The 24,660-nt window shown below is 47.6% G+C and overlaps 1 protein-coding gene across 1 annotated transcript in view; it reads right to left on the reverse strand.

Moving 5' to 3' along the window:
* ZNF541 (zinc finger protein 541) overlaps positions 1 to 24,449 on the reverse strand; it is a 37,514-nt gene extending 13,065 nt beyond the window's left edge. Inside the window, exons 1-9 of the mRNA XM_079907350.1 lie at positions 24,384 to 24,449; positions 22,702 to 23,344; positions 12,469 to 12,873; positions 7,680 to 7,923; positions 4,153 to 6,025; positions 2,325 to 2,383; positions 1,959 to 2,118; positions 1,634 to 1,801; positions 407 to 731 (exon numbers count right to left, since the gene is read on the reverse strand). Coding sequence (XP_079763476.1) covers positions 407 to 731; positions 1,634 to 1,801; positions 1,959 to 2,118; positions 2,325 to 2,383; positions 4,153 to 6,025; positions 7,680 to 7,923; positions 12,469 to 12,775 — 3,136 coding nt within the window. The 5' untranslated portion in view covers positions 12,776 to 12,873; positions 22,702 to 23,344; positions 24,384 to 24,449. The remainder of the gene's footprint in view (positions 1 to 406; positions 732 to 1,633; positions 1,802 to 1,958; positions 2,119 to 2,324; positions 2,384 to 4,152; positions 6,026 to 7,679; positions 7,924 to 12,468; positions 12,874 to 22,701; positions 23,345 to 24,383) is intronic.
* Positions 24,450 to 24,660: the final 211 nt, after the last annotated feature.

The raw sequence follows: 24,660 nt of genomic DNA on the forward strand, positions 1-24,660 counted from the left end.
GTAACCGCTCGTGGATATAATCTTCTGGGGTGATGAAAATGCTCTAGAATTAGATTGTGGGATGGGTGTACAATCCTAAGAATACACTAAAAAAAACACTGTACACTTTAAATGGGTGATTCATATGGCGTGTGAATTATATCTCAATAAAGCTGTTTAAAAAATTACTCGAAAGGGCAGGCAGAAGGGTGGTTAGGCTAAATGGCGTCTATTTTCTTTCTGGCTACAAAATTATAAGCACCTCGAAGGCTGCTGGTCCCAGATGGTCCTGGGATAGTTCTGAACAGCAACGGGACCCCCAGACCAGACCCAGGCGTGGGCCAGAAAGAATGGCTGGACCAAATTCTACAGGGGGCGGGGGTCTGGCCCCCCGCGGGCCCGTCGTGGGGTGATCAACCTCACTCACCAAGCATGGCGCTGATGAGCCTGTCGGGACGGGCCTGAGCAGATGTGGAACAGAGAGTGTTGAAATACAGCCCAGAGCCCTCCCGGATGGGGCTGAGCATTGGGGGCGGCGTGTAGGGAGGGCACTGGGACAGTCCCTTCAGGAGGCAGTCCACCAGGAACACGGGCGAGCGCAGGCAGCTCTGGCGGCATCCTCCCGGGCCCGGCTCCCCAGACATGGAGGGCGGAGGAGGGATGAGCAGTGCCTTGGGCCGGGGGAGCTTCTTCCGCTTCCTGTGTTGCCTGCTCTCCTTGCTGTCTCTCTCTTCCCCGTCCTTCTCCTGTCCCTGGAGAAGAAGAGACTTCAGAACCACGGGGGTCACCTGAGGCCACCGGCCCCACAGCTCAGTCCTCAAGATGGCCTGAGAGTGGGAAAGGGTACTGACCAGCCAGACGCACACCCAGCAGAGTCCTCAGCGCAGGAAGCCGGGCAGGGCCACCACGCCTGAGCCAGACTCCAGACCCTAAGCCGGGCGACCTCTGACGCTGGAGCCTTCTCAGGCACCCACACCCCCCAAGGAGAGGCCCTCACTCAGACCATTTTGGAAACTCATGTCCGTTGTTGAAGTGACTGGCACTTAAAGTGTGGGGGCCAGACGGGTGCAACAGCATGACAAAAGGAAAACCTGTTCTCCTCAAAATGACAGCAGCTCCTGCGAGACCAACAGTGGGCTCCATGCACCCCGTCCCCGAGTCCAGCATGAACTTCTCCAGGTGGGGTCTTCCAGCACAGGCTGAAGAGACGATGGCTTGAGCTTGCTACACTCTCTCTTACCTCCACGCAATCTCCCCTCTTCTCTGCCCATCTTACCCCTCCTCTCTGCCCATCTTACCCCTCCTCATCCTCCAGCTCTCAGCTGCAACACCCGCTTCCTCAGGCAGGGTCTCTGGTGCCCCCGGGGCTCCCACAGCTCCCTCTCCCAGCCCGGCCCGTTCTGGGTCGTCAGTGTCCGGGGATGGGTCTATCTACTCCGCTGGGCTGGAAGCCCCAGGAGACGGGGGCAGGCCTGTTGTGGTCGCTGCAGTGTCCCCAGCCCTGCCCAGCACAGGGCCAGACACAAAGGAAGTTCACTGCAGGTTGAATGGATGAATGAACATGCAAACCAAGCTCTTCTGGAGTCAGGATTTGGGGGCTTTTCTCACAGCTCCCACTGGCAGGTGGAAAGCAGCTGGAAGGAAGTGCACCCACCTTGCTCCCCGGGGGATGGTTCGCTGGAGCCACAGGCACCGACACAGGGACCACCAAAGGGGCTGCGGTCATGTTGTCCAAGGACTTCCTGGCTCCCGGGGGACTCTGCCTGTCGCCCTCCGGCCTCAGCACCTGTCTTGGTGGCTTGCAAAACTCCATGCCACACACCTACACACAGAGAAGAGCCAGCCCTTTAAGAGACACAGTAGGTAGGGAGCAAGGGGCCCCTCCAGAGCAGCAGAGCCCTGACTCCTGGCCCCCAGCCAGGCTCCCCGCAGGAGGACGGCTCCATCCTGAGATGAATGGCAGCTTCGCGCCCCTTCACCTGCGGCTCCTGCTTCCCTCGAGGTGACGGCCACTGGTCGCTGTGAAAACACATGTGGCTGCTCAGCCCTTTCTCTGTATAAAACATCTGGCTGCAATTCTTGCAGACGTAAGTGCTCCTTGGCTCTGCCCAGTCTGTGGGACCGCCATTGTGCTGGTTACTGTGGGGAAAAAAGGGAGAATGGGACTCTGTCCCCAAACACCGATCCTCTGACAGCTCTGGACGAACCCTAAGAAATGGAGATGATGCCCCCGGTGCTCCGTGGCCTGGCGCTCGCCCCTTCAGGAGTGAAGCATCCAGAGCTCGCTCCCCCACAGCCAGCACATCAAAACCACCAGAGGACTCCCGAGGGGCTTCTGAACTTACCAGCCACCTGCCATGTTCTCCTCCTTCATCGGGTCGGGGAGCCGGTAGATATTTCCACCCTGAAGACGAAAATACATCTGAGTCAACATATCAGAAATGAGATGCAAGAGTGAAAACTATAAGACTTGGAAGAAAACACAGGTGTAATTCTTGGTGACCCTGGAGTAGGCAGTGGTTTCTTGGATGACTCCAAAACCAAACAAAAGACAGAACGTATTGGACTTCATCAAAACTTACAACTTCTGTGCTTCAAAGGACATCATCAAGAAGTGAAAAGACAGAATAAGAGAAAAAAGTTGCAAATCATGTATCTGATAAGGGACTATGTATATTTATGTATCTATAATACATAATGAACTCTCACAGCTCAATAATAAAAACACAACCCAATTTAAAAATGGGCAAAGACTCTGAATAGACACTTATCCAAAGAGGATACACAAATGGCCAATAAACAAATTAAAAGGTGCTCAGGATTATTAGCCATCGGGGAAATGCAAATTAAACCATAATAAGATTATCATTTCCCACCCACTAAGGTGGCTGTAATAAAAAGAACCAACTGGACAATAACAAGTGTTGGTGAGGATGCAGAGAAACTGGAGGCCTCATACACTCTGGGTAGGAATATAAAACAGCACAGCTTTTTGGAAAAGTCTGGCACTCCCTCAAATAGAATTACCCTATAGCCCAGCAATTCCCCTCCTAGGTATTTCCCAAGAGAAATGAAAACATATGTCTAAACAATAATCTGTACACAAATGTTCATAGCAGCGTTATCACAATGGACAAGAAGTGAAAACAACCCAAATATCTATCAGCTGATGAATGGATAAATAAAATACGGTGTATCCATACAATGGACAAATTACTTAGCAATAAAAAGGAATGAAGTTCTGATCCATGCTTCAACACAGATGAACTTTGAGAACATCCTGTTAAGTGAAAGAAACAAAAGACACAAAAGGCCATGTAGCGTTATGATTCCAATCACGTGAAGTGTCCGGAAGAGGCAAATCCATGGAGACGGAAGGTAGATGCATGCTTGCCAGGGGCTGGGAGGGATGGAGAGATTGCAGGTGACAACCAAAGGTGTGGGGTTTCTTTTTGCGGTGATGAAAGGGTTTTGGCAAAGAGTGGCGATGGGGGCATGACCTTGTAAACATACTAAAAACCACTGGATGGTACACTTCAAAGTGGTGAATTAGATGGTACGTGAATATTAAAGCTGTTAAAAAAAAAAAAAAAGAGGAGGAGGTAGCTGTGGTGTAACAGGAAGGATGCTGGACCTCGGAACATCACGAAGAGAAGTGGCCAAGCTCTCTGCGCCCAGGACCTCGTGGGCACGATGTGGGAGGACCCAAGCTGCTCCACAAGGACAGACTGGCGCCAGGCCTGCAGCAGGGGCCAAGTCGGACTTGTGGACCTGTGATTCACAGCCAGAAAAGACATAGCATTTCACGTCTGAATGTCAAGGGCAAAGGAGCTCTGCCTTTACATTCTCTGAAGAAGTGAAGGAGGCAAATCCAAAAGGAAGCGAAAGGCAGAAAGGAAGCAAATAGAAAAAGTTTAGTGAAGAAGCATGACACAAAGTGTCTCTGACAACTCTAAAACCCTGTTCTGTTTTGTGTGTGTGTGTGTTGCAGGGCTGAGGGTGATGGGAGGAACCATCACTTCTCTGGACCTTCATTCCCCCCTCTGTAAACAAACTGCATCTGAGGATTTGCTGAGGTCAAATACAGTGCCTGGACAAGTTAGAAACACGGAAACAGGTAAGGACGAGACTCTGCCTCCTGCACGGTCAGGTCCCGTGAGAGGGCCCTGGTACCTGGCTCCTGTTGAATATCGTCAGCTTGGACTTGGAGTCCCAGGGGCGATCCGCTGGAGGCCCGGCCGATGACGAGAAGGAAGCCATGGCTACCTGGCTTGGAGAAGCCGCACAGCGCATATCCATTTTCACCTTCTCCTTCCGGAAGCCTGAAAAGCGCTGGGCCCTGGAGTTGCCAGAGGAGAGCCTGTAGCCTCCGCCCCGGGAGCAGGCTGGGCCCTTTTCACCTTTCGTGTCCCCGGAAGCCATGCCACTCTCAGCCTGGGCCTGCTTCCCTGGGAGGCGGGCTCTGGATGGCTCCTCCCCTCCTAACTGGGTCTGACGCAGGCCCCCGGGGGAGAAGATGTCCCCCAGGTCCAAGGTCCCTTTCGAGGATCTCAACTGCTTGGCCAGAGAGGAGATGTCTGGGTTCCCAGGCGGGTCCAGGGATGACGCTGTGAGGGCAGGTGGAGCGGCAGCCACTTTTGGTCTTCCCTTTGTATCCTGGCTCACGCTGCTGGGGGAGGCCTCTGTGGGGAAAGCGGGTGTGGATTTTCTCCTGCAGGCTAGGGATCCCTCTGGCTCAGGGTTCACGGGGCCAGCATGGAGAGAGTCAACAGTGGGCGCCATAGGCGGGGGCTGCTGTGGCCACAGCCCCTGCAGTGACTTCAGGGCAACTTGCTTGCCGTCGGGCGTGGGAAGCTTGGAGGAGGCGGCGGTCACCTGGGTGTGGGAGAAGATCCGCTGGGACTTGGTGATCATCTGGAACACCTGCATCTGCTCGTGGCTCACCAGAGACTCCTGAGACTTCAGGAACAGCTGCCGCAAGAGCGGCGTGGCATCCGACGGGAGGCCGCTGGGCTTCAGGCCGTCCTGGGGGCCAGACTCACCAGGGTTCTGCCACGAGAAGGAGTTGCAGTCAAACTTGCTCTTCTTGGAAGCCGAGGAGTCGTCTTCCCCGCTGGTGCCGGCATATCTGGGGTCACCCGAGGCTTCCTCCGGTGCCTTCAGGAGCGTGGGAGGGAAGGGCGGCGTGTCCTCCGGACTGGTGCCCCGGCTGGGTGAGGGCTCCCCCGCAGGGGAGTCGCTGCTGAGCCCGGGGCCAGGCTCGGAGCCCTCCCGGGACGGCACTGCAGAGGGCTTGTGGACAACAAACATACTGTTTCCTTTGCTCTTAGGGCAGCCCGACAGGTTTCGGAGCCACTGGAAACTGTGGCTTAATGGCTGGGAACTGGTGGGGACAGTCTGGCCACGGAACAGAGGCAGGCAGGTGGGCAGGGGAGCGCCCTCGGGCCAGCCCTCCAGGGATGATGGGGGCTGGAGCAGCGGCAGCTCCGGTTCGGCTGGGTCAGGGCCGCTGTTCTCCGCTGCCCGCGAGTGGACGGCTGTTAACACGTCCGTCGCAGGCTCCTTCCGTGGGGGCCAGGGCTCCTCGGGAACCTCAGTGCCCAGGGCTCCTGGGGCCGCCGGGGTGCTGGCTGGGCCGCAGAAGGAGGACCCTGACGAGGGCAGGCAGGAACAGGCCGTGTTACTCCCTTCGCCGCTGTCTGAAGGCCCTCCCGGGGCTGGCCTGGAAGGAGGGATCTTCTGCTGGACGATGCTGTTCATGATACAGCGCAGGAGGTCTCGGTTGGGCAACAGGGAGCTGGGGGATGGGGTTTCCGGGGGCACCAGGGACCACAGGCTTGCGGGTGCGGGCTGGCTGGCCACCTCGTGCGCGTGGGGTGAGTTCCTGCAGGCCTCCTCCTCCGGGGGGGCCTCCTTGAGGATGCACAGGCCGTGCTGGACCTCGTAGTGCCGGCGCAGGGAGCGGTAGTCGCAGTAGCTCTTGCTGCAGCCCTGCTCAGTGCACACAAAGGGCTTGGTCTTCTGGTGGGTGAGCATGTGCCCCGTCCTGGAATCACATGAGGAGGAAGTTAGCGGGTGTCTCGGCGTGGGTCACCCACTGCAGGAACCCAGGCGTGTCCCCAGGGGGCAGCAGCATCGCAACTCAGAAACTGTGCTCAGACCCTATGAGGAAAGACCCCTGCTACAGTCAAAGCCATCTGGAAGGGGGAGCTCTTTCCCTCACCCTTAAGCAAACCCCTAATCTGAGATTAAAAAAATCAGTGGGAGCCAAGTCGGAGTTCCCCAAAGTGGGTTCCTAAGGAACACTAGTCTCCAGAGTTGCTCCCTGAGGACTTGGGCTCAGCTGGCAAATAAGTTTTGAAAAAGCACTGTTTACTTCTTGTAGGTTCATAGTAGCCAACTGAAAAGCCACAGAGTAGATAAAGAGATATCTGTTTAAATTTCCATGTCTCTCAAACTCATTTGCCCACAAAACCATTTTTTTAAATAGCCCCTTTTAGCATCCCCAAGAACCAGAGAACCAGAGTTCTGAGAACACACTTGAGGAAATGCTAACTTGGGGATGATCCTTCCTTGAACAAAGGAGTCTTTGCCTTCCCACAGGATTCCTCTAGACAGCTACCTGGGAGCCCCACAGCAAAAAAAAAAAAAAAACACCAAATTTGCCTATAATTTCTGCAAATATAAAAGAATGCAAGTATGTATTATATTTACATCATACTTATATCTACATTAATATATTATAAATATAAACAAATGGGTAAATCACCCTCTGGGTTCCCAACAATCCTACTCCGGATGGTTCTAATCAACGTGGCCCAATAAATAATAAAACCCTTTCCCAAATGTGGACCGTTGGCCTCCATCTGAGGGAAGCAGCAGAGAGGGGATCCGGAGACCCGCTTTCTAGCCCTAACTGTTACCAGCTTGTGACAGGAGTAAATCATTTCCCATTCTTAATGGGGAGAGGGGAGAGGATGAAATGAAAGCGGGATTCATCGAAGCCCTCAGTAAAGGCTGGGCGAGCTGTAAAAATGCAAGGGATCGTCCTCTCCCACTTACAAGTCTCTTGGTTTGAAAGTCTGTCTCTCTTCCCTCAGCAGCAAGAAAAGCTTATCATTTCTAAGACATGAAGAACAAACAGAATTCTGCTCCTAACTCTTATACTGAGATTGCCTTTTAAAGTCAAGTTAAAAAAAAAAAAATCGAGTTAAAAAAAGGGGGAATTAAAAAGGGAAAAGAAAGAGTGAACACTCCATTGCCATGTTCTAGAAACAGGCATTTCAGAACCCCTCACGCCCTGGTGTTCTCCCAACATATATTCCTCATGGAGTGCATATCTGTTCTGCTCAGACACCTACCAGGGACTCTGAAAATTTCTCTACAGAGTTAGCCCAACTCCCTCTGTGACAAAATTGCCTCTGGAGTGTGTTTTTAAAGCATCAGAGTCCTGTCTGCAACTCGCAGCAGCGCTCTCCTCACTGGAGTGAATTTGGAGGCTGGGGAGGGCGGGCTGTCCGGGGCAGTGTAGGCCCTGCGCCCCCAAACACTGGCCGTGGGAGGAGCACAGGTCGCACACACCTGGGACACCCGACGGTGGGGGGCGGTGCAGGTGGATGGGAGGGGATGCAAAAGAACCAGGAACACGCCCAGCCCCCAGCAGCCCCCTAAACAGACGTCCTGACCAGACTCCTACATACAGGTGGTCCTGACGCTTAAAGGCCTTGCTGCAGATTTTGCACACGTGTCTCCTTTCCTGGCTGTGCGTCAGGTAGTGCTTGCTGAGAGAACTGGCACTGCTGAACACCTTCCCACAGAGGCTGCAGTCCAGGAGTGGGTTCTGAGGGGAACTGTGCTGCCGCTTTCCTTTCCTTGTGCTCCCAGACGTGGCCCTGCCTCCTTTGTCAGCCTCTTTGGGCACCTTGAGCACGCCTAGCCCCAGGTCTAGACAGAGGGAGAAAGCACAGGTTATGATATCCGGGGACATTGGAGCCCGGGCGGAAGCACTCTACCACCCTCGGACCAACTTCAGAAGCTGAGTCCAACTCAGGGAATTGGCCAAGAACCCCAACTTCAGCAGCTTCACTCGCAGAGACGACCAGGTTTAGCACCAGGTGAGGGGGAGAAGGGACCCTGGTCAGGGCACCCCTCCAGGGCAGCACCCAATCTTGAAGCCACACTTGGGGGGTAAGAGAAGGGACAGCAACAGTCTGAGCGCTTCCAGGACAGAGTGACACGACGGGCAGGGCTTCATGACGGTAACATCAACAGCACACTTGCAAGTGCAATCCAGAAATGTACAATGCAAAATCTTAGAAAAGTTTAAGTCCTTTCTCCCAGCCAATTCCACTCTGGGTTTTTTAATTAAGGAAATTAACGCAGATCTGTACAAATTAACGGAGATCTTGCAGTTAACTGCAAGTGAGTTAACTGCAGCATTGTTTTTCCTGGTGAAATGTGAGAAACCACCTAATAACTGACACAAGGGCAGGTGGGTGACTGCATTCTGGTTTCAATGGTCTATGACGCAGGCATTTAAGATAAAACTGTAGGAAAATATCCGACGACGTGAAAGGATGTTCATGCTGTACCACTAAGTGCTGTGCCACTAACAAGAGGACTGTTGAAAAACAGAATGATCTAGTCTTTAAAAGGGAAAAATAAATTTGAATAGAAACAAACAGAATGGGATTGATTGGTAGGATCATGGATCAACTTAATTTTCCTTTTCCTGTATATCTGAATTTTCCATGTTTCTGTACTCCTTGGGTAAATGATAAAAGGTATTTCCACGAATGACGTCATCAGAGGAACAGGTGAAGGGGCTGGGAATGTCCACGTGGGAGAGGGAGACGTCTTCAAGTAGCTGAAGGGACAGGATGTGGAGGAGGGAGCAGGTTGCTTCTGTCTTGCTACAAGGGGCAGAGCTAGATTTGATGAATAAGAGGTAAAGGGAGGGACTTCCCTGGTGGCGCAGTGATTAAGAATCCGCCTGCCAATGCAAGGGACATGGGTTCGAGCCCTGGTCCAGGAAATTCCCAACGTGCCGCGGAGCAACTAAGCCCATGCGCCACAAGTACTGAGCCCGCGTGCCGCATCTACTGAAGCCCACGCGCCCAGAGCCGGTGCTCCACAACAAGAGAAGCCACCTCAATGAGAAGCCCATGAACCGGAACGAAGAGTAGTCCCCACTTGCTGCAACTAGAGAAAGCCCACATGCAGCAACGAAGACCAAACGCAGCCAAAAATAAATAAATAAATTTATATTAAAAAGATGTACAAAAAGAAAAGTATAGGGAAGCTGATTTTAAATCACTAGAAACGTAAGGACAGTGGATACAAGAACTAAGAACTCTGCAGGCTTGCTGCTGTGTTCCCAGCTCCTGGGATTCCCATTCTTGTACTTGTAGGCACGCAGTAACTGTTGGGTGGATGAATCATGGAAGATTTTTCTACCCCTTAAGACGGATTAGACTGCCTCATGCGACAGCAAGTTTAGAAACTGCCCTTCATCCAGGATGCAGCAGAGGCTGGCCCCAAGAATCCAACGGGTCAGGGCGTGGATATTGCACCAAAGGACCCCAAATGCTAATTCTCTGTGGCTGAGATGTAGCTTGAGAGACACAGCAGAAAGGAACCTCGACTCTCATCCCAACTCTGTCTCTGGCCATTTGTCACTTAACCTGCCTGGTCTACATCTTCTTCATATGAAAAACTGCTGGGTCGAGGGGTCGAATGATTCTAACAATTTAAATGAGGGAAAATAGGACTCTCATGTGGGAAAGTCCTTGCCTTGCTAACTTACTTTTAAAATGCTCATTAGAGGACTTCCCTGGTGGCACAGTGGATAAGACTCCGCGCTCCCAATGCAGGGGGCCTGGGTTTGATCCCTGGTCAGGGAACTAGATCCCATATGCATGTGGCAACTAAGAGTTCGCATGCCACAACTAAGGAGCCCGCCTGCCGCAACTAACACCCAGTGCAACTAAATAAATAATTAATTCTTTAAAAAAAAAAGATGAGTATTTAAAATAAATAAAAAAAATAAAATAAAATGCTCATTAGGACTTCCCTGGTGGCGCAGTGGTTAAGAATCCGCCTGCCAATGCAGGGGACACGGGTTCGAGCCCTGGTCCGGGAAGATCCCACGTGCCACCGAGCAACTAAGCCCGTGCCCCACAGCTACTGAGCCTGCGCTCTAGAGCCTGCGAGCCACAACTACTGAGCCCACGTGCCACAATTACTGAAGCCCATGCACCTAGAGCCTGTGCTCTGCAACGAGAAGTCACCGCGATGAAGAGCCCGCGCACCGCAACAAAGAGTAGCCCCCGCTCGCCACAAATAGAGAAAGCCCGTGTGCAGCAACGAAGACCCTACACAGCCTAATAAATAAACAGAAGTTTTTCTCTAAAAATAAATAAATAAATAAAATGCTCATTAAAGCAACTGTTAAACTAGAGAACAAAATGTGGTTTAAAAAAAATTGGCAGGGGGCTTCCCTGGTGGCGTAGTGGTTGGGAGTCCGCCTGCCGATGCAGGGGACACGGGTTCGTGCCCCGGTCCGGGAAGATCCCACATGCTGTGGAGCGGCTGGGCCCGTGAGCCATGGCCGCTGAGCCTGCACGTCCGGAGCCTGTGCTCCGCAACGGGAGAGACCACAACAGTGAGAGGCCCACGTACCGCAAAAAAAGAAAAAAAAAAAAAATTGGCAGGGACACTGAAAAACAGGCACACTGAGTCACTGGCCCGGGAAGCCACTTGCTCTTCCCAGAAAGCATGTGCACAAGCTCTAAAAGTGTGTGTGTTCTCCGACCAGCAAGCCTACAGGGAGGAATATGTGCGAAGAACTCATCCAAGAGAAAACTCAATGGAAAAGTTATTCACAGATCCACTATAACAGTCTATCAGGCAAGAATATGGTCCGACAATACAATGGAATAACCATCACAATGACAACCGAATAGTCTACCTTCATATAAGAAAGCAGACACAGTAAGTTTTAGAAACTTCAAATGAATTAGACACTTAATACATCTCTGCAAAACCATGTGTACCCTAGTGGCTTCACCTACGTTTTTTAAAAATCCACGTGTGGGAGCCATGGGGGGGATTTTTCTTGTTATTACTTTTCTTTATTTTCTAAGTTTTCTATATAAATATGTATTACTTTTCTAATTAAAAAATATAAGCATATCCATTTGTATGAATCTGAATTTAAGTTAGAGAAGTGTAAAGAGTTAAAATTTAACGTTCAGTGGATTTTTTTTAATAAGGTAACCAAAAAAAAAAAATCCTCAAGTTTAAAACAAATTAGGAAAAATTGAACTAGATTAATGTTTTGCAACATTCGCTGGGGGACACAGACCCATATGAAAATCTGGTGAAAAATCACAGTTTCTCTGCCCAGCAAAACGCACATGTACTCACCCTAGCAGCATTTTTAGGTAATTTCTGTGGTTCAGGTTGAGAACCTTAATTACTGTAGCCAGGCCTCGCCCAGCATCTGCGATACCAAGGATGTCCTTGGTTTCTAGGATTTCACATTTAGCCATGGTTCCAACACGGGGACAAGGCTAATGGCTTGTCTACATTGTGTGGAGTGCGGGCCTCAGTAGTTTTTCATTCTAGCGAGTATGCAGGACATTTCTTGAGCTGCTGATCCCAATTAACATTGACATTTGTTCTGCAGGGCTGTTCCGGATGTGGCCTTCCACGCGTGTGGTGTGATTATAAATATCAAAGAGCTCTTAGTCAACTCGTCTAAGCAACTTACCCAAGAACCCATGAAGTGGGTTAAAAACAAAAATCAACTTTATCCTATGGCGGAAGTCTGAAGGTAAACCAAAAGGTGATTTAACCAAGGTCTTTGACTATTCCATTAGTTCTCCCTTTGCTCCTCCGCTGTGGAAGAGAAAGACTTAGAACTGCATCAATGGACTGTCGGAAGGTATTCTAACAGTATTGGTAAAAACCACTACCATCTGTCCAGTGCTTCACAGCCTGCAAAGTGCTTTTACTTTCATTTCTTCTTTTGCTTCTTACTGCTGTCACTCTGGGGGGGAAGCAGAGTGGGTATTATTGTCCCCCACTTTACAGATGGAGACAATGAGGCTTAGGTAGGTTAGACAACCAAGGAGCAGGTGGACAGGATACTGGGTCATTCTGGACATCTCAGAGGCGAAAGGAGCCTCTGAGATGTGGTGATGGATGGGAAAGTGTCCCATCAACTCAAAGGTCTGCCCACACCACACACGAGATTAGGATACCCCCAAACATCCAAGTTTCTCAACGTTATTCCCCAGGATCAGTGTTCAGTTTCCTTGACTAGGAAGTTGGGAACAATTTCCAAGTAGGAAAAAAGTGACTGTTCCCTATTCGCCCATGGAAGAGAAAAATGTTCTTAACCATTCCGGGTACACTCAACCCCTCACCAGCCACAGGAACTCTCAAACAGCCCGCCAGGCCAGGGACCCGGGTGGACAGCCTCACCTTGTAAGGAAGTCTGAGATTCTGGATCTGCATACTCCTGCAGCAGCTTCATGGAGTCACTGTCCTTCCCTGAATACACAGACAGGGCATCCAAGTTGTCCTCCAGCACCTCGCTGGGCGCATCGGGCATCGGGAGGCTGGGGTCTAGGTCCAAGCAGCTCAGGCCGTCGTATAGCAGGTCTCGTGAGCCGGGCCCCAGATCCCGGTTGAGGGTGTCACTGCATTTGAGCGCCTGGCTCTCGGGAAACGAAGGGAGGTGCATCTCAGATGGAAGGGTGCCCTTGTCCCCCAGGCTGCACTGGTCCATGGCTCTCCACTACCAGGTCTCGGCCAAGAGCTACTCTCTAGACAAGCAAGGCCGTGTAAGGAGTCAAGGAGGAGAGAGCTCTTGGTGGTGTTTAATTCCTGAGAATGAACGAGGAGGAATCACAATTATGAGATGGCAACATGCATGGCGGATAGAGCGTGGACTTGGAATTCAAACACACCTGTATGGGGGTTTTTTCCTTGGCCACTTAACAGCCACATGACCTTGGGCAAGTCACTTAAGCTCCATGAGCCCTAGTTTCCTCATCTGTAAATTGAGCGTAAGAGTACCTCCATCATAAGATTGTTGTAAGGAAAAAGCAACCTAAATGTCCATCAACGGAGGAATGGATAAAGAAGATGTGGTACATATATACAATGGAATATTACTCAGCAGTAAAAAAGAACAAAATAATGCCATTTGCAGCAACATAGATGGACCTAGAGATTGTCATACTGAGTGAAGTAAATCAGAAACAGAAAGACAAATATCATATGCTATCACTTATATGTGGAATCTAAAACAAAGGGGGGGTACAAATGAACTTATTTATAAAACGGAAGTAGAATCATGGATGTAGAAAACAAATTTATGGTTACCAGGGGATGGTGTGGGGGAGGGATAAATTGTGAGATTGGGATTGACATACACACTACTATATATAAAACAGATAACTAATAAGAACCTACTGTATAGTACAGGGAACTCTACTCAATACTCTGTAATGGCCTATATGAGAAAAGAATCTCAAAAAAGAGTGGGTATATGTATATGTATAACTGAGTCACTTTGCTGTACACCTGAGACTAACACAACATTGTAAATCAACTATACTCCAATAAAAATTTAAAAAAAAGAAGAAAAAAAAGATTGTTGTAAGGAATAAATGAAAGGATTTTGGCAACATAGTGGACTAAACTGACCTCTTTCTCCAACTATAAACACACAGAGATATGAGAAAAGACCATTTTTAATACAGAGTCAAGCTCAAGAGACAGGTAAGACCCCAAGTGCCAGCAACAATGAGGAAACTCAAAGCCACAGGTGCGAGCACAAGTTGGCCCAAGGGGAAAGTCAGACTCCAATACAGGGCCTGGAACTGTCATCCAATATGGCGGCCACCAGTCACATGTGGTGATGACACACTTGAAATGTGGCCCCAAATTGAGACCTGCTGTGAGTGTCAAATACACTGGATTTGGAAGACTTAGTACCCCAAATAATTCATTTTCATATTGATTACATGTTTAAATGATAATATTTTGGATCTATTGGCTTAAATGTAATACGTTATTAAAATTAATTTCATCTACTTCTTTATTTTTTAATGTGGCTATTTGCAAATTTTAAATTATATACATGGCTCATATTACATTTCTCTTAAAGAGCACTACCCTGGAGGCTGGGACCTGAGGTTGTAACAAACACATGGAAAAGGAAACAGGGACTTGAGTTCACAGGAAAGGGAGACCTGGGACCCTGGAAGAGCCAAGCCATCCACAGGAAAACTAAATAAATGAAAGAAAAACACTGCACACAAGCCTTGAAAAGCATCACAAGAACTAGTTAAAAATAGGATGAGAGACAACAAAACCTAGCAGAGAAAAGAAGAGGACAGAAGGGGCAAGGACATGTTTTAAAAGAAACAAATGAAACTTCTAGAAATGAAAGGCTTTTAAATTTAAAACTCACTGGGAGGGTTAAACAGCAGATTAAACAGTGCTGAAGAGACAAATAATGAACGGGCAGAGCAATCTGAACATAATTCCTCCCCGCCCCAGAATTCAGTGCAGAGAGAGAAACAAATGGAAAATACAAATGAAGAAGCAAATGCAAAAGTCCAACATATGCCTAAAAGGGGTCCTGAAAGGGAAGAGGAGAGGATGGAGAAGACATGGTATCTTAGAGAGAATGGTGGAGGGATTTCCAGAACTGCGGAAACACAGGACTCCAGACTTAAAGATATGATTCTTGAAGGTATATGGTTAATCATGAACAAGCACTGCAAGGCCAGAGCAGGACAAATAAAAATGAATTCACTCCTCGACACACAAGCAGAACTGCAGAACCCTAAAGACCAAGAGAAAACCCTAAAGACTACCAGGAAGACGAGGCAGGTCATTTACAACTTCTCAACAGAAGCGAGGCTAGAAGACAAGGTCTACCACCACCTGCAGACGGAGGAAAGGCAGGAGTCAGCGCAGAACTCAACGCGCAGGAAAAGCAGTATTCAAGAGTCCACACAGACTTTTCCAGACAAGCCGTAAGACTGTACCTTGTAGACTTTGGCTCAAAGACTACTACAGGTTTTGAATCATTTAGTAAAAACAAAAGGAAAGATGAAGATTAACTTCATACTTTAAGTATTCACACTAAAAGAATCTAACTGTAACTGCAAGAGAAAAGGAATAAACTATGTAACATGTAAACTAGTAGAATTTATCCTAAAAAGAAAAAGAGAGAAAAGATTCAAAATATTAAAATCAGAAATTAAAGAAGGGACATCACTCATGATCTTACAAAATTAAAAGGATTGTAAAGGAATACTATAAACAACTGCATGCCAACAAATTAGGCAACTCAGAGAAAAACGGACAGATTTCTAGAAAGATATAAATTACCAAAACTGACTCGAGGAAACAGACTATCTGAAAAGACCTATAAGGGTAAAAAGCTTGAATTACTAATTTAAAAACTTCCCATCCATGCCAGCATAGAAACAGTGAAAAAATCTACCTTGCCTGAACTGTGGAAAATAGTTAGGTTTACAGCAACCAAGCAAACACTTATCAAGAGAAAGGTGAAGGAACCGCCCCCCACCACTTCCCCACTCCAGCTCAGCAGTGATTCTGAAGACAGCACCCATCTTCTCTTGTGGGTTCCTGGTGTGGGAGGGAGCAGACAGGACCTTGTTCTCAAAGAACTGAGGCTGTCTGTCCTGACCTGTCAAATAGCTTCTGAAGGTCTAATGAAAAGGTGTTGCCTTTGTGAGTTGCCTTCTGAGTTGTGTCTAACTCAGAACTAGCTCAGAGCAGAGAGTGGCCATGGGGAAGGCATTTGTCAAAAACATTCAAGGCAGTCAACCAGTCACTGCAGCCTGGGGCAAAGGATATTAATTGAGGCCGACAACAGACAGCACTGAAAGCCAGGGAGAAAAGCTGGAGAGTGAGATGCTTTGGGGAACAAGGGCTCTGAAAGGGTTCCACACTGGCACTTTCTTACAAAGCTAAACATAAACAGGGCCTTACCATACCATCCAGCCATCACACTTCTACGTATCCACCCCAATGAGCTGAAAACTTATGTCCATACAAATGTTTATAGCAGCTTTATTCATAACTGCCAAAAACTGGAAGCAACCAAGATGTCTCTCAATAGAAGAATGGATAAACAAACTGCGGTACATCATATCATGGGATATTATCCAGCAATAAAAAGCAAAGAGCTATTGGACTTCCCTGGTGGCGCAGTGGTTAGGAGTCCGCCTGCCAATGCAGGGGACACGGGTTCGATCCCTGGTCCGGGAAGATCTCACATGTCGCAGAGCAACTAAGCCCGTGCGCCACAACTACTGAGCCCACGTGCCACAACTACTGAAGCCCGCGTGCCTGGAGCCCACGCTCCGCAACAAGAGAAGCCACCGCAATGAGAAGCCCATGCACCGCAACGAAGGGTAGCCCCCGCTCGCCGCAACTAGAGAAAGCCTGCGCACAGCAGTGAAGACCCAACGTAAGCTGTAAGCTGCCTGCTGAATGTTGAAGGCCTGTCCCAACACTCACCCAGATCTCAACTGCAGAGACTGTGAGTTGTTTGATGTGGGGTTTGTTTGTTTGTTTTTCTTTGGACACTTAAGGAAATCTCTGTCAAATCTCAGAAGAGAGACTTCACTGACCACGCATGACAAAAAATACAATCTTTATAAAAATAGCCTAGAGAAGTCACTAAACGAACAAACAATTACAACCCACAGTGGACAACAGCAAAGCCTGGGGTGGAGATGCAGGGGAGAATCTGATTCCCAGAGTTACCATATTATAATATTCAAAATGTCCAGTTTTTCAACAAAAAATTATGACGTATGCCAAGTATGGAGAGGGCCATCCATTTCATATAAATGGCATCAAACAATATGCAGCCTTTGCTGTCTCGCGGCTTTCACGAAGCATAGCATTTTCGAGTTTGATCCCCCCCTTGGGACACATATCATCACTTTATTCCCTCTCATGGATGAACACTATTCCACCGTGTGGATAGAACACATTTTCTTCATCCATTCATCTGCTGATGAGTATTTGGGTTGTTTCCATTCTGGGCTATCACGCGTAATTCTGTCCATAGCTAGACATTTAATAAACGCTTGACGACTCACTGATAAATCGAGTGGATCCTAGAATAACTGGAGTTTGGGCTAGTTTCCTAGGCCATAGGTTTCGATTGTTTTTAAACCTTTCATGTTGCAATGTAATAGACTAGCTGCAAGCGCAATGTCTGAGTGTCACATTATGTGTCCACCTGTGTGTCTGTGTAAGTAGCCTCCTGAGGGCGCTCAAATTAAAGTTCAGTGCAGGTCTGAAATCCTGTACCAGAACTCCGGGACCCAAGTGAGTTTCAGAATTCAGAATCTGAGGGATTCAGAAAGGTAAATCAATGCATACGCCACACTGTAAGTAACCGCCGGTGGGTCCAGGGCAGCACCTGGTGACCAAATCATTCTTTCTGCATTGAAACCCTGACAACTCAGACTGAACAGAAAAAATAAAGACAGTAAAGAGCAATATGTGAGTTCAGGTATGGCCACAAAGAGGTTTGAGCCACCTCAGCATTTTCAGAGCTTTCGGGGATTCTAAATTGCAGACAAGGGAATGTGGATGACAGAAGTTTATATTTTAAGGCAAAGTGAATTTCTCTGCCAATTCCAAAGTTTCTTCTACAGTACTGCTATAAAGTGTTCCCAGCACTCCAAGGGGAAAAGAACCCATCTCCTTCACCTCCCAACTATAAAAACAAGCAAATAATATAAAACATAAACCATTATTTAAAAGTAACATAAAGCAACATCTTATAAAGTAAAACTGTAAGCATTTTCTCCTTGTCAGGTATCACACCAAGTGCTCTTCGTGCCTTAATTCACTCACCCCTCACAATGACCCCGAGGTCGGTTCTATCATTACTCCCACTTTGCAGAAAAGAAAAGGGACTCTGAGAGGGTAAATCATTTGTCCACAGTCACGCACCTAACAGGTAGTTGAACCAGATCTTAAACCCAGATATTTTGACTTTAGAGCTTGTGTTCTTACCCGCTGCACAATACTGATTCCCTATAATCTGTAGATTGCACTGCACCAATTATACTAGAAAACACAAAAGGTGCCAATGGGGGCAGGGTGGGAGACAGGATTATGCCTCGGGATTTCCCCAATGCTGAATCGCCTTCCTTCCAACATATTCCTACAGTCCATAGAACAAACTGGTCCAGTTACAACCTCAGGCAGGCATGCCAGAAGTCCAAAGGCTGGGCTTTGATATTTACATCCTTTTCCAGATAGTAAAGCAACCCCCCCCACACAACCAATATCGAACTTGCTCTTGTTCTGTCAACAGATAAATTCAATTCAACAAGTTTTAGCACCTTCTATGCACAGAGCTCCCCGCTAGTCTCTGTAGGGCAGGGTTTCTGGTCCCCTGGAGACATTCCCAAGCGTCCAACTACTCTTTACAAGAAGTTTGTTATTTTGTGCTTTCGTTTTGAGAACAATCTAAAACAAGAAAATCTGTATATCTGGATTATTGGATTACCACTTTATAACCCAGTAATACTACCATTTGGTTTCAATACCCGGGGTTTGTTTATAATTGCTCTAATGCCACTAACGCTGACTAGGGCTACTTTAATTGCTGCAGGTTAATGAGAAGAGGATAGAGGTGGATTTAGCTCATGATAATGCTTTTGGGCTCAACTAAAGACAGCGGACATCATGGTACAAGTGGAGGTTTTGCTGCAGTTCAAACTGAAAAAAGGGATGGGAGATCTGAGATACCACAGAGACTGCTAAACCCAAAAGGGCCCGGTGTGGCAAACAAATACTGCAAAGTATTTGTTTCAAGGAAGCAGTTAAATTCCAGCAAAATAGCATCCCTCCCATTAAATTAATGTTTGTAACTTGAGTTACATTAGTTTGGTTGCTTTGTTTCTATCTGATTGGCAAATTGACTTTGGCTTTATGGTGGCACGAGAGCTGTAAGCTTTAGGAACTTGTGCCTCATTTTATCATCATTTAGGCCTTGTTTAATAGTTTAAAAAACAATTTAAGTCGACACTGGGGATCCAAAGCAATTTTAATTTTTTTTTCTTTTAAAAAAGGCCTATCGGGGCTTCCCTGGTGGCGCAGTGGTTGAGAGTCCGCCTGCCGATGCAGGGGACATGGGTTCGTGCCCTGGTCCGGGAGGATCCCACATGCCACGGAGCGGCTGGGCCCGTGAGCCATGGCCGCTGAGCCTGCGCGTCTGGAGCCTGTGCTCCGCAACGGGAGAGGCCACAGCAGTGAGAGGCCCGCGTACTGCAAAAGAAAAAAAAATAATAATAAAAATTTAAAAATACAAATAAAAAAGGCCTATCATTCCACGACTGGTGGGGTAGGAGGAGAAACAGATTCTCCTGCGAAATGCTACAACCTCTTGGGAAAGTAACCCACCATAGATTCTAGACCGCAGCCATAAATCCACAATTAGGTAAATAATATTTACTGAGGCCTTGTTTGGAGGGAAGGGAGAGAACAATTTCAATATCTACCTGTTCTATAAAAATGTTTTACTCAGCCTGCAGTAAATTTCAGTATTTTTCAATTAGTTATCAAGTTGAAAAATCTGTCAGAGTTTTTTTGGACAGAGTATCACTGTCCAAAAGAACTTCCTGTGCTGCTGGAAATGTTCTAAATCTGCATTGTCCAATGATAGCCACTCAGCACATGCAGTTAATGAGCAGCTAGAAATGCAGCTAGTGCAACTGACAAACTAAGTTCTTTATTTTATTTAATTGTAATTAAGTTAGCTACAAGTGGCTTGTGGCTACCACCTGGGACACTGCATTGAAAATAAGGTTGTCCAACTTCTATTTAAAAACCTGGGGGAAAATATCTGATGCTCTGTCAACACTGAGTCCACAAAGCAACAACTGGCTGGAGCTGAGAAGCCACAGCTGCCTTTAGACACAGCATGCACTCTCCAGTTTGCCACAGTCCTCACCACTCCCTAACCTCTCACACCTGCCCATCCCACTCATCTATATGCCCTGCCCAGCCCCTCAAGACATCCGAATTTATGACACTGATTTGTGCCATTTCCCTTGACCACCTTCTCTTTACTCGGCTTTACCAAATGAAACGCTTCCAAATCAGACTGAAACGCCCCCTCTACTGCAGAGAATACTCCCAACATAACTAAGTCTGAGATTATTTCCCCCTCCTCTGAACTCTGATAAGCACTTGTCTGACAACCCACATAACACTCATCCTGAATGGCTTCAAAATTTAATTATCTTTCAGGTTCTTCTATTTTCCCCCGGACTATAAGCTCTAGGATGACTTTGACTCTGCCTTATGTGTCTATACTTCTTATAGCATCTTATACATCTTATAGCATCTTGCTGGTCACAGAACTCTGATAAAAGAAGGCTCTCAGCATCTCTTTCCTTATGAGTGACAGGATTCCATTGGGCAACCCCTCTTCCTCTTTGAGCAGCCCTAACCTGTTGGTGTGTCAGCTTTGCCACCTCTCCCTCCCCACCAAGAGCCACCTTCTCTTCCTCTCTCTGCATCAGTGTTACCAGGGAGACAGTGATCATGTCTCAGTAACATCAGGTTGTTGGGAGCTGGGAGGTAGGAGAGACTTGCAGCTTTTACCCCGCCGACGCCAATTCTTTCCTTATTTTCCCACTCCAAACATTGTTGTAAACTACAGGCTTGTTTTGTTTAACCTACACAGTGTTTTTAAAAACTGGATCAAAAAAAAAAAAAAAGAAAAGAAAAAAAATTGGATCAAATTTCCTGAATACCCAAAAAAAAAAAATTGGATCAGTCACCAACATTTTTTTTAATGGGGAGATTACACCTAGAGATATGAATTTCTGGCTTCCCTTGAAAATGATTAGATTTGATATTCCCGGATAGGTAATAATAGGATAGAGTGAGGGACAACGGCCATCCCTGGATGGGGCAATGGCCTCCAGGTCCCACAGTCCCCACTTACTTCCAGCCTGGCCCCCATAATAACCACCATCATAATACTAAGAATAGCAGCAGACATTTACCAAAGCTTTATCATGTTCCAAGCATTACTGCAATCACTTATATATCACTTCATTTAATTCCCACAACATCCCTTTGAGGCATAAACTATATTATTAACCCTATTTTATGGATGAGGTGAATAAAGTCCACAGAAGTTAAGTAACTTGTCCCAAATCAAGGTTAGCATTCAACCCTGGGAAGTCTGACTTCAAAGCCCTCACCCTTAACCACTCACTGTGCTGTGATTCCACGCTTGATGCTGGGATTCCTGCCCTATACTCTGCACTTACATCCTTCAGTTGAACAACCAAGGAAAACTCCTCCTCTAGCCATGTAACCAATATATAATTTTAACCATAAGTTTAACTCATTTCCTCTGATCGCTCATTTAAAAAGCAGATATAAAGCTTATGCTGGAAAACAGAACGACATAGAGGAATCAGAAGGCTATGATTCCACTTGCCAGAGAGACTTCTTACATAGAATTAACTAAACGAGGAAAAGAGACATCAAAGTTTCTCACTCCACAAGCTCTTCCTACCAGAAAATGCAGATAATCGTTAAAATCTAGAATAGACATTTTCGTAGTGAGGACAATGAGAGGACCCCTGGGGTCCTTGAGAGTCTTTCAGGGAGTGTGTGAGGTCAAAATTATTTTCATAACAATATTCAGATGTTATCTGCCCTTCCTATTCAGTGAAACTTTCCAGGGGCTACAGGACTTATCTCAAAAGGCTGAATGCAGAAGCAGATATAAGACTCCAGATGACTCTAAAAATGTAAAACGGGACTTCCCTGGTGGCTCAGTGGTTAAGAATCCGCCTAACAATGCAGGGGACATGGGTTCGAGCCCTGGTCGGGGAAGATCCCACATGCCGCAGAGCAATTAAACCCATGAGCCGCAACTACTGAAGCCCATGTGCCTAGAGCCCGTGCTCTGCAAAAAGAGAAGCCACTGCAATGAGAAGCCTGTTCATTACAATGAAGAGTAGCCCCCCCGTAACTAGAGAAAAGCCTGCGCACAGCAGCAAAGATCCAACGCAGCCCCCCCCAAAAGTAAAACGATGCCACTATTCTTCCTAAATTTTTACCTTCTGAAATATAGTTTTTTAATAAAAATGTCAATTATGTTAATATATAATGGGTTTACTATTGCTATTTTTAAATGAATTAATTTTTAAAAATTTGTTTAAACTTTTAATACAGCAAATATCGGCAGATACAGTTCACATGCACAAAAATACCCTGAGGTCTTCAATAATTTTTAAGTGTAAAGGGGTCCTAAGATAAAAAAGTCTGAGAACTGCTGCTCTGAAGAGAAAAAGTCCAGCATGTATGCATGGGCCCAAATAGGTGTGTATATGTGTCTAACCTAAACCCCAAATTCCAAACTGGTGGCCAGTAACATGTTTTGCAAGGTCTCACACCCTGGTGTGGTCTTTAATAAGGTCTTTAAATACTTTAATAATTTAAATTTTAAATATTTATATTTACTTATATTTAAATAAAGGTCTTATATTTAAATAAAGGTCTTATATTTATTTAATTTAAATATTTATATTTACTTATATTTAAATAAAGGTCTTATATTTAAATAAAGGTCTGATATTTAATTATATTTAAATAAAGGTCTTTAAATACCTATTAAATTGGTTGTCAACATTTAAAGATCAAAAAGCTTCACATAAAGACAGTGTTCTGGTTTCTTCTGGAAAAAAAAAAAAAGAACGTAAAAGTTCTGGCAACACTGCCCTGACATTTCCACTTGGCCATTTCCACTGGCTGCCATCGCTTAGATGGGGAACACAATCTTAGGTTCGCCACAGTCTGGGCCTTTACCTGCCCATCCCCTGTAGGTATCTAAGTTTCCGAGCTAGAGGGAAAAAAAAGGGTTTCTTTGCAATAAATGATAAAACATACACCAATCTAATAAATGTCTGCATTCCTACAGAGCAGTCAACATGTACAATAAATAACCCTTTTCCTCATCTGACCTCCCAAAGCAGCGACTTCTAATGGTTTCATGATTGGTACAGAGACACTTGGATTGACGAGAAACCCTTCTGAGAAAGAAAGGAATCCATCTGACAAAGTGGATGTCCTCGGACAAGTGCAAAGGGAGGAAACTCACCAGGAGAAGTGCGAGTGAATGAAAGAATCTCGAGGGAACAGGAGGGCCCAGTTTAGGTCCCACAGGGAAGGGGGTTCAGGTGACAGACCATTAGATATTTCCTCCTGGAATGCTGGATAATAAATTCGGGACACTCATCCAACTTCTTTTGCCCTGAAAGCAGGTGGTGGAAAGGCAGGGGCAGTCAGAACTTGGGTCCCCAAAGAAGCAAGGGCACAGGTGTGAAATTGAGGGAGATTGGCAATTTTTGGAAGAAAGAAGAAAGCAATACTGAACTGGGGAGATCTAGGTAGGAAAAGGGATTTTGTTGTTAAAGGAGTTATTGTTTTCTTTCTTTCCTTATTTTTCCTCCCTTGGGAAGGAACCTGGAGAGCTTTGCTGGTAGAAGCCTAATTGAGGTGGAACTGATGATGAAAAGGGGTTTGCGATGGTGAGTTGGGGAAGAGGGTTGGAAAAATAAATATTATACGAGAGAGAAAATGGAAGGACTGAGTTGGTTATCAGTGGAAAGATTTTCCAAACAGGGGGACTCTTGGTGGGAAGAAACAATTTTTGCTGGAAAGTGATCCTCAATGGAGGAGAAATCTGGGAAAGAAAAAATAATTTTTTTGCTAGAGGAAGCTCCTAAAAGGAGGGGGAGGGGCGTAATCAAGGAGTCTGGGAGGGCTTTTTGGTTTTGCTGGAAGATCCTAAAAGGAAACAAATCTGGGTCCCCTAAAGGCGTGTGTGGGGTGGTGTCTCTTCAGGAGGAAAGGAGATTTTAGCACCAGGGGCCTAGAAAGCGGAGAGCGAATGCAAGGCCGAGATGCAGAAAGTGCGGAGGTCGGGAGGTCGGGTAGGGCCCGAGGCGCGAGCTGGGGAGCTGTGAGGGGGCAGTTGGGGCCTGGGGGGACGGGGTAGGAAAGAAAAGTCGGCCAGGGGCCTCTGAGGAGAGTCTTCTCCAAGGGGGAAGGGGCTGCGGGGATGCAGAAGGTGCGTGCGTGACGCGGTGCGAGGGGTGCGTGACGCGGTGCGAGGGGCACCCGCCGCGCCTGCTGCGCCCCTCGAAAGGGAGATTGGGCCCCCCTGAAGAAGAAATATAAACGAATTAAATTTTAAAAGGGGGGAGGGGCTGAAGAATGAGGAAGGGGAGGGAAAGGACGGGGTAGGAAGGAAGGGGAGCGGGGCAAGGGCAGCAGCAACCGGGTTTTACCCGCCCCCGGGGGCTCGCGCGCCGGGCCTCGCGCCTTGCGGGCCTCCTAGCGGCCCCCGCCTCCCCCGCGCAGCCCGTCGGCCGGCCGGGCGCGCACGCGCAGCCGGGCCCGCTCCCGGGGCGCCCCGCACCCGCAGCGCGGGCGCGCGTGCGTGGCCGCGGGCCGCCTCGCACAGCCGGGGCTTCCGGCGCGTGCCGCCCGGCCGCGCATTCTCTGAGGCTATTAGGCCGCCACCGAAGGGCGGGGCCACGCGAGGGGGCGGGGCTTGGCGTGGTC

This window comes from Stenella coeruleoalba (assembly GCF_951394435.1).
Source record: "Stenella coeruleoalba genome assembly, chromosome: 20".
Classification (NCBI taxonomy): Eukaryota; Metazoa; Chordata; class Mammalia; order Artiodactyla; family Delphinidae; genus Stenella; species Stenella coeruleoalba.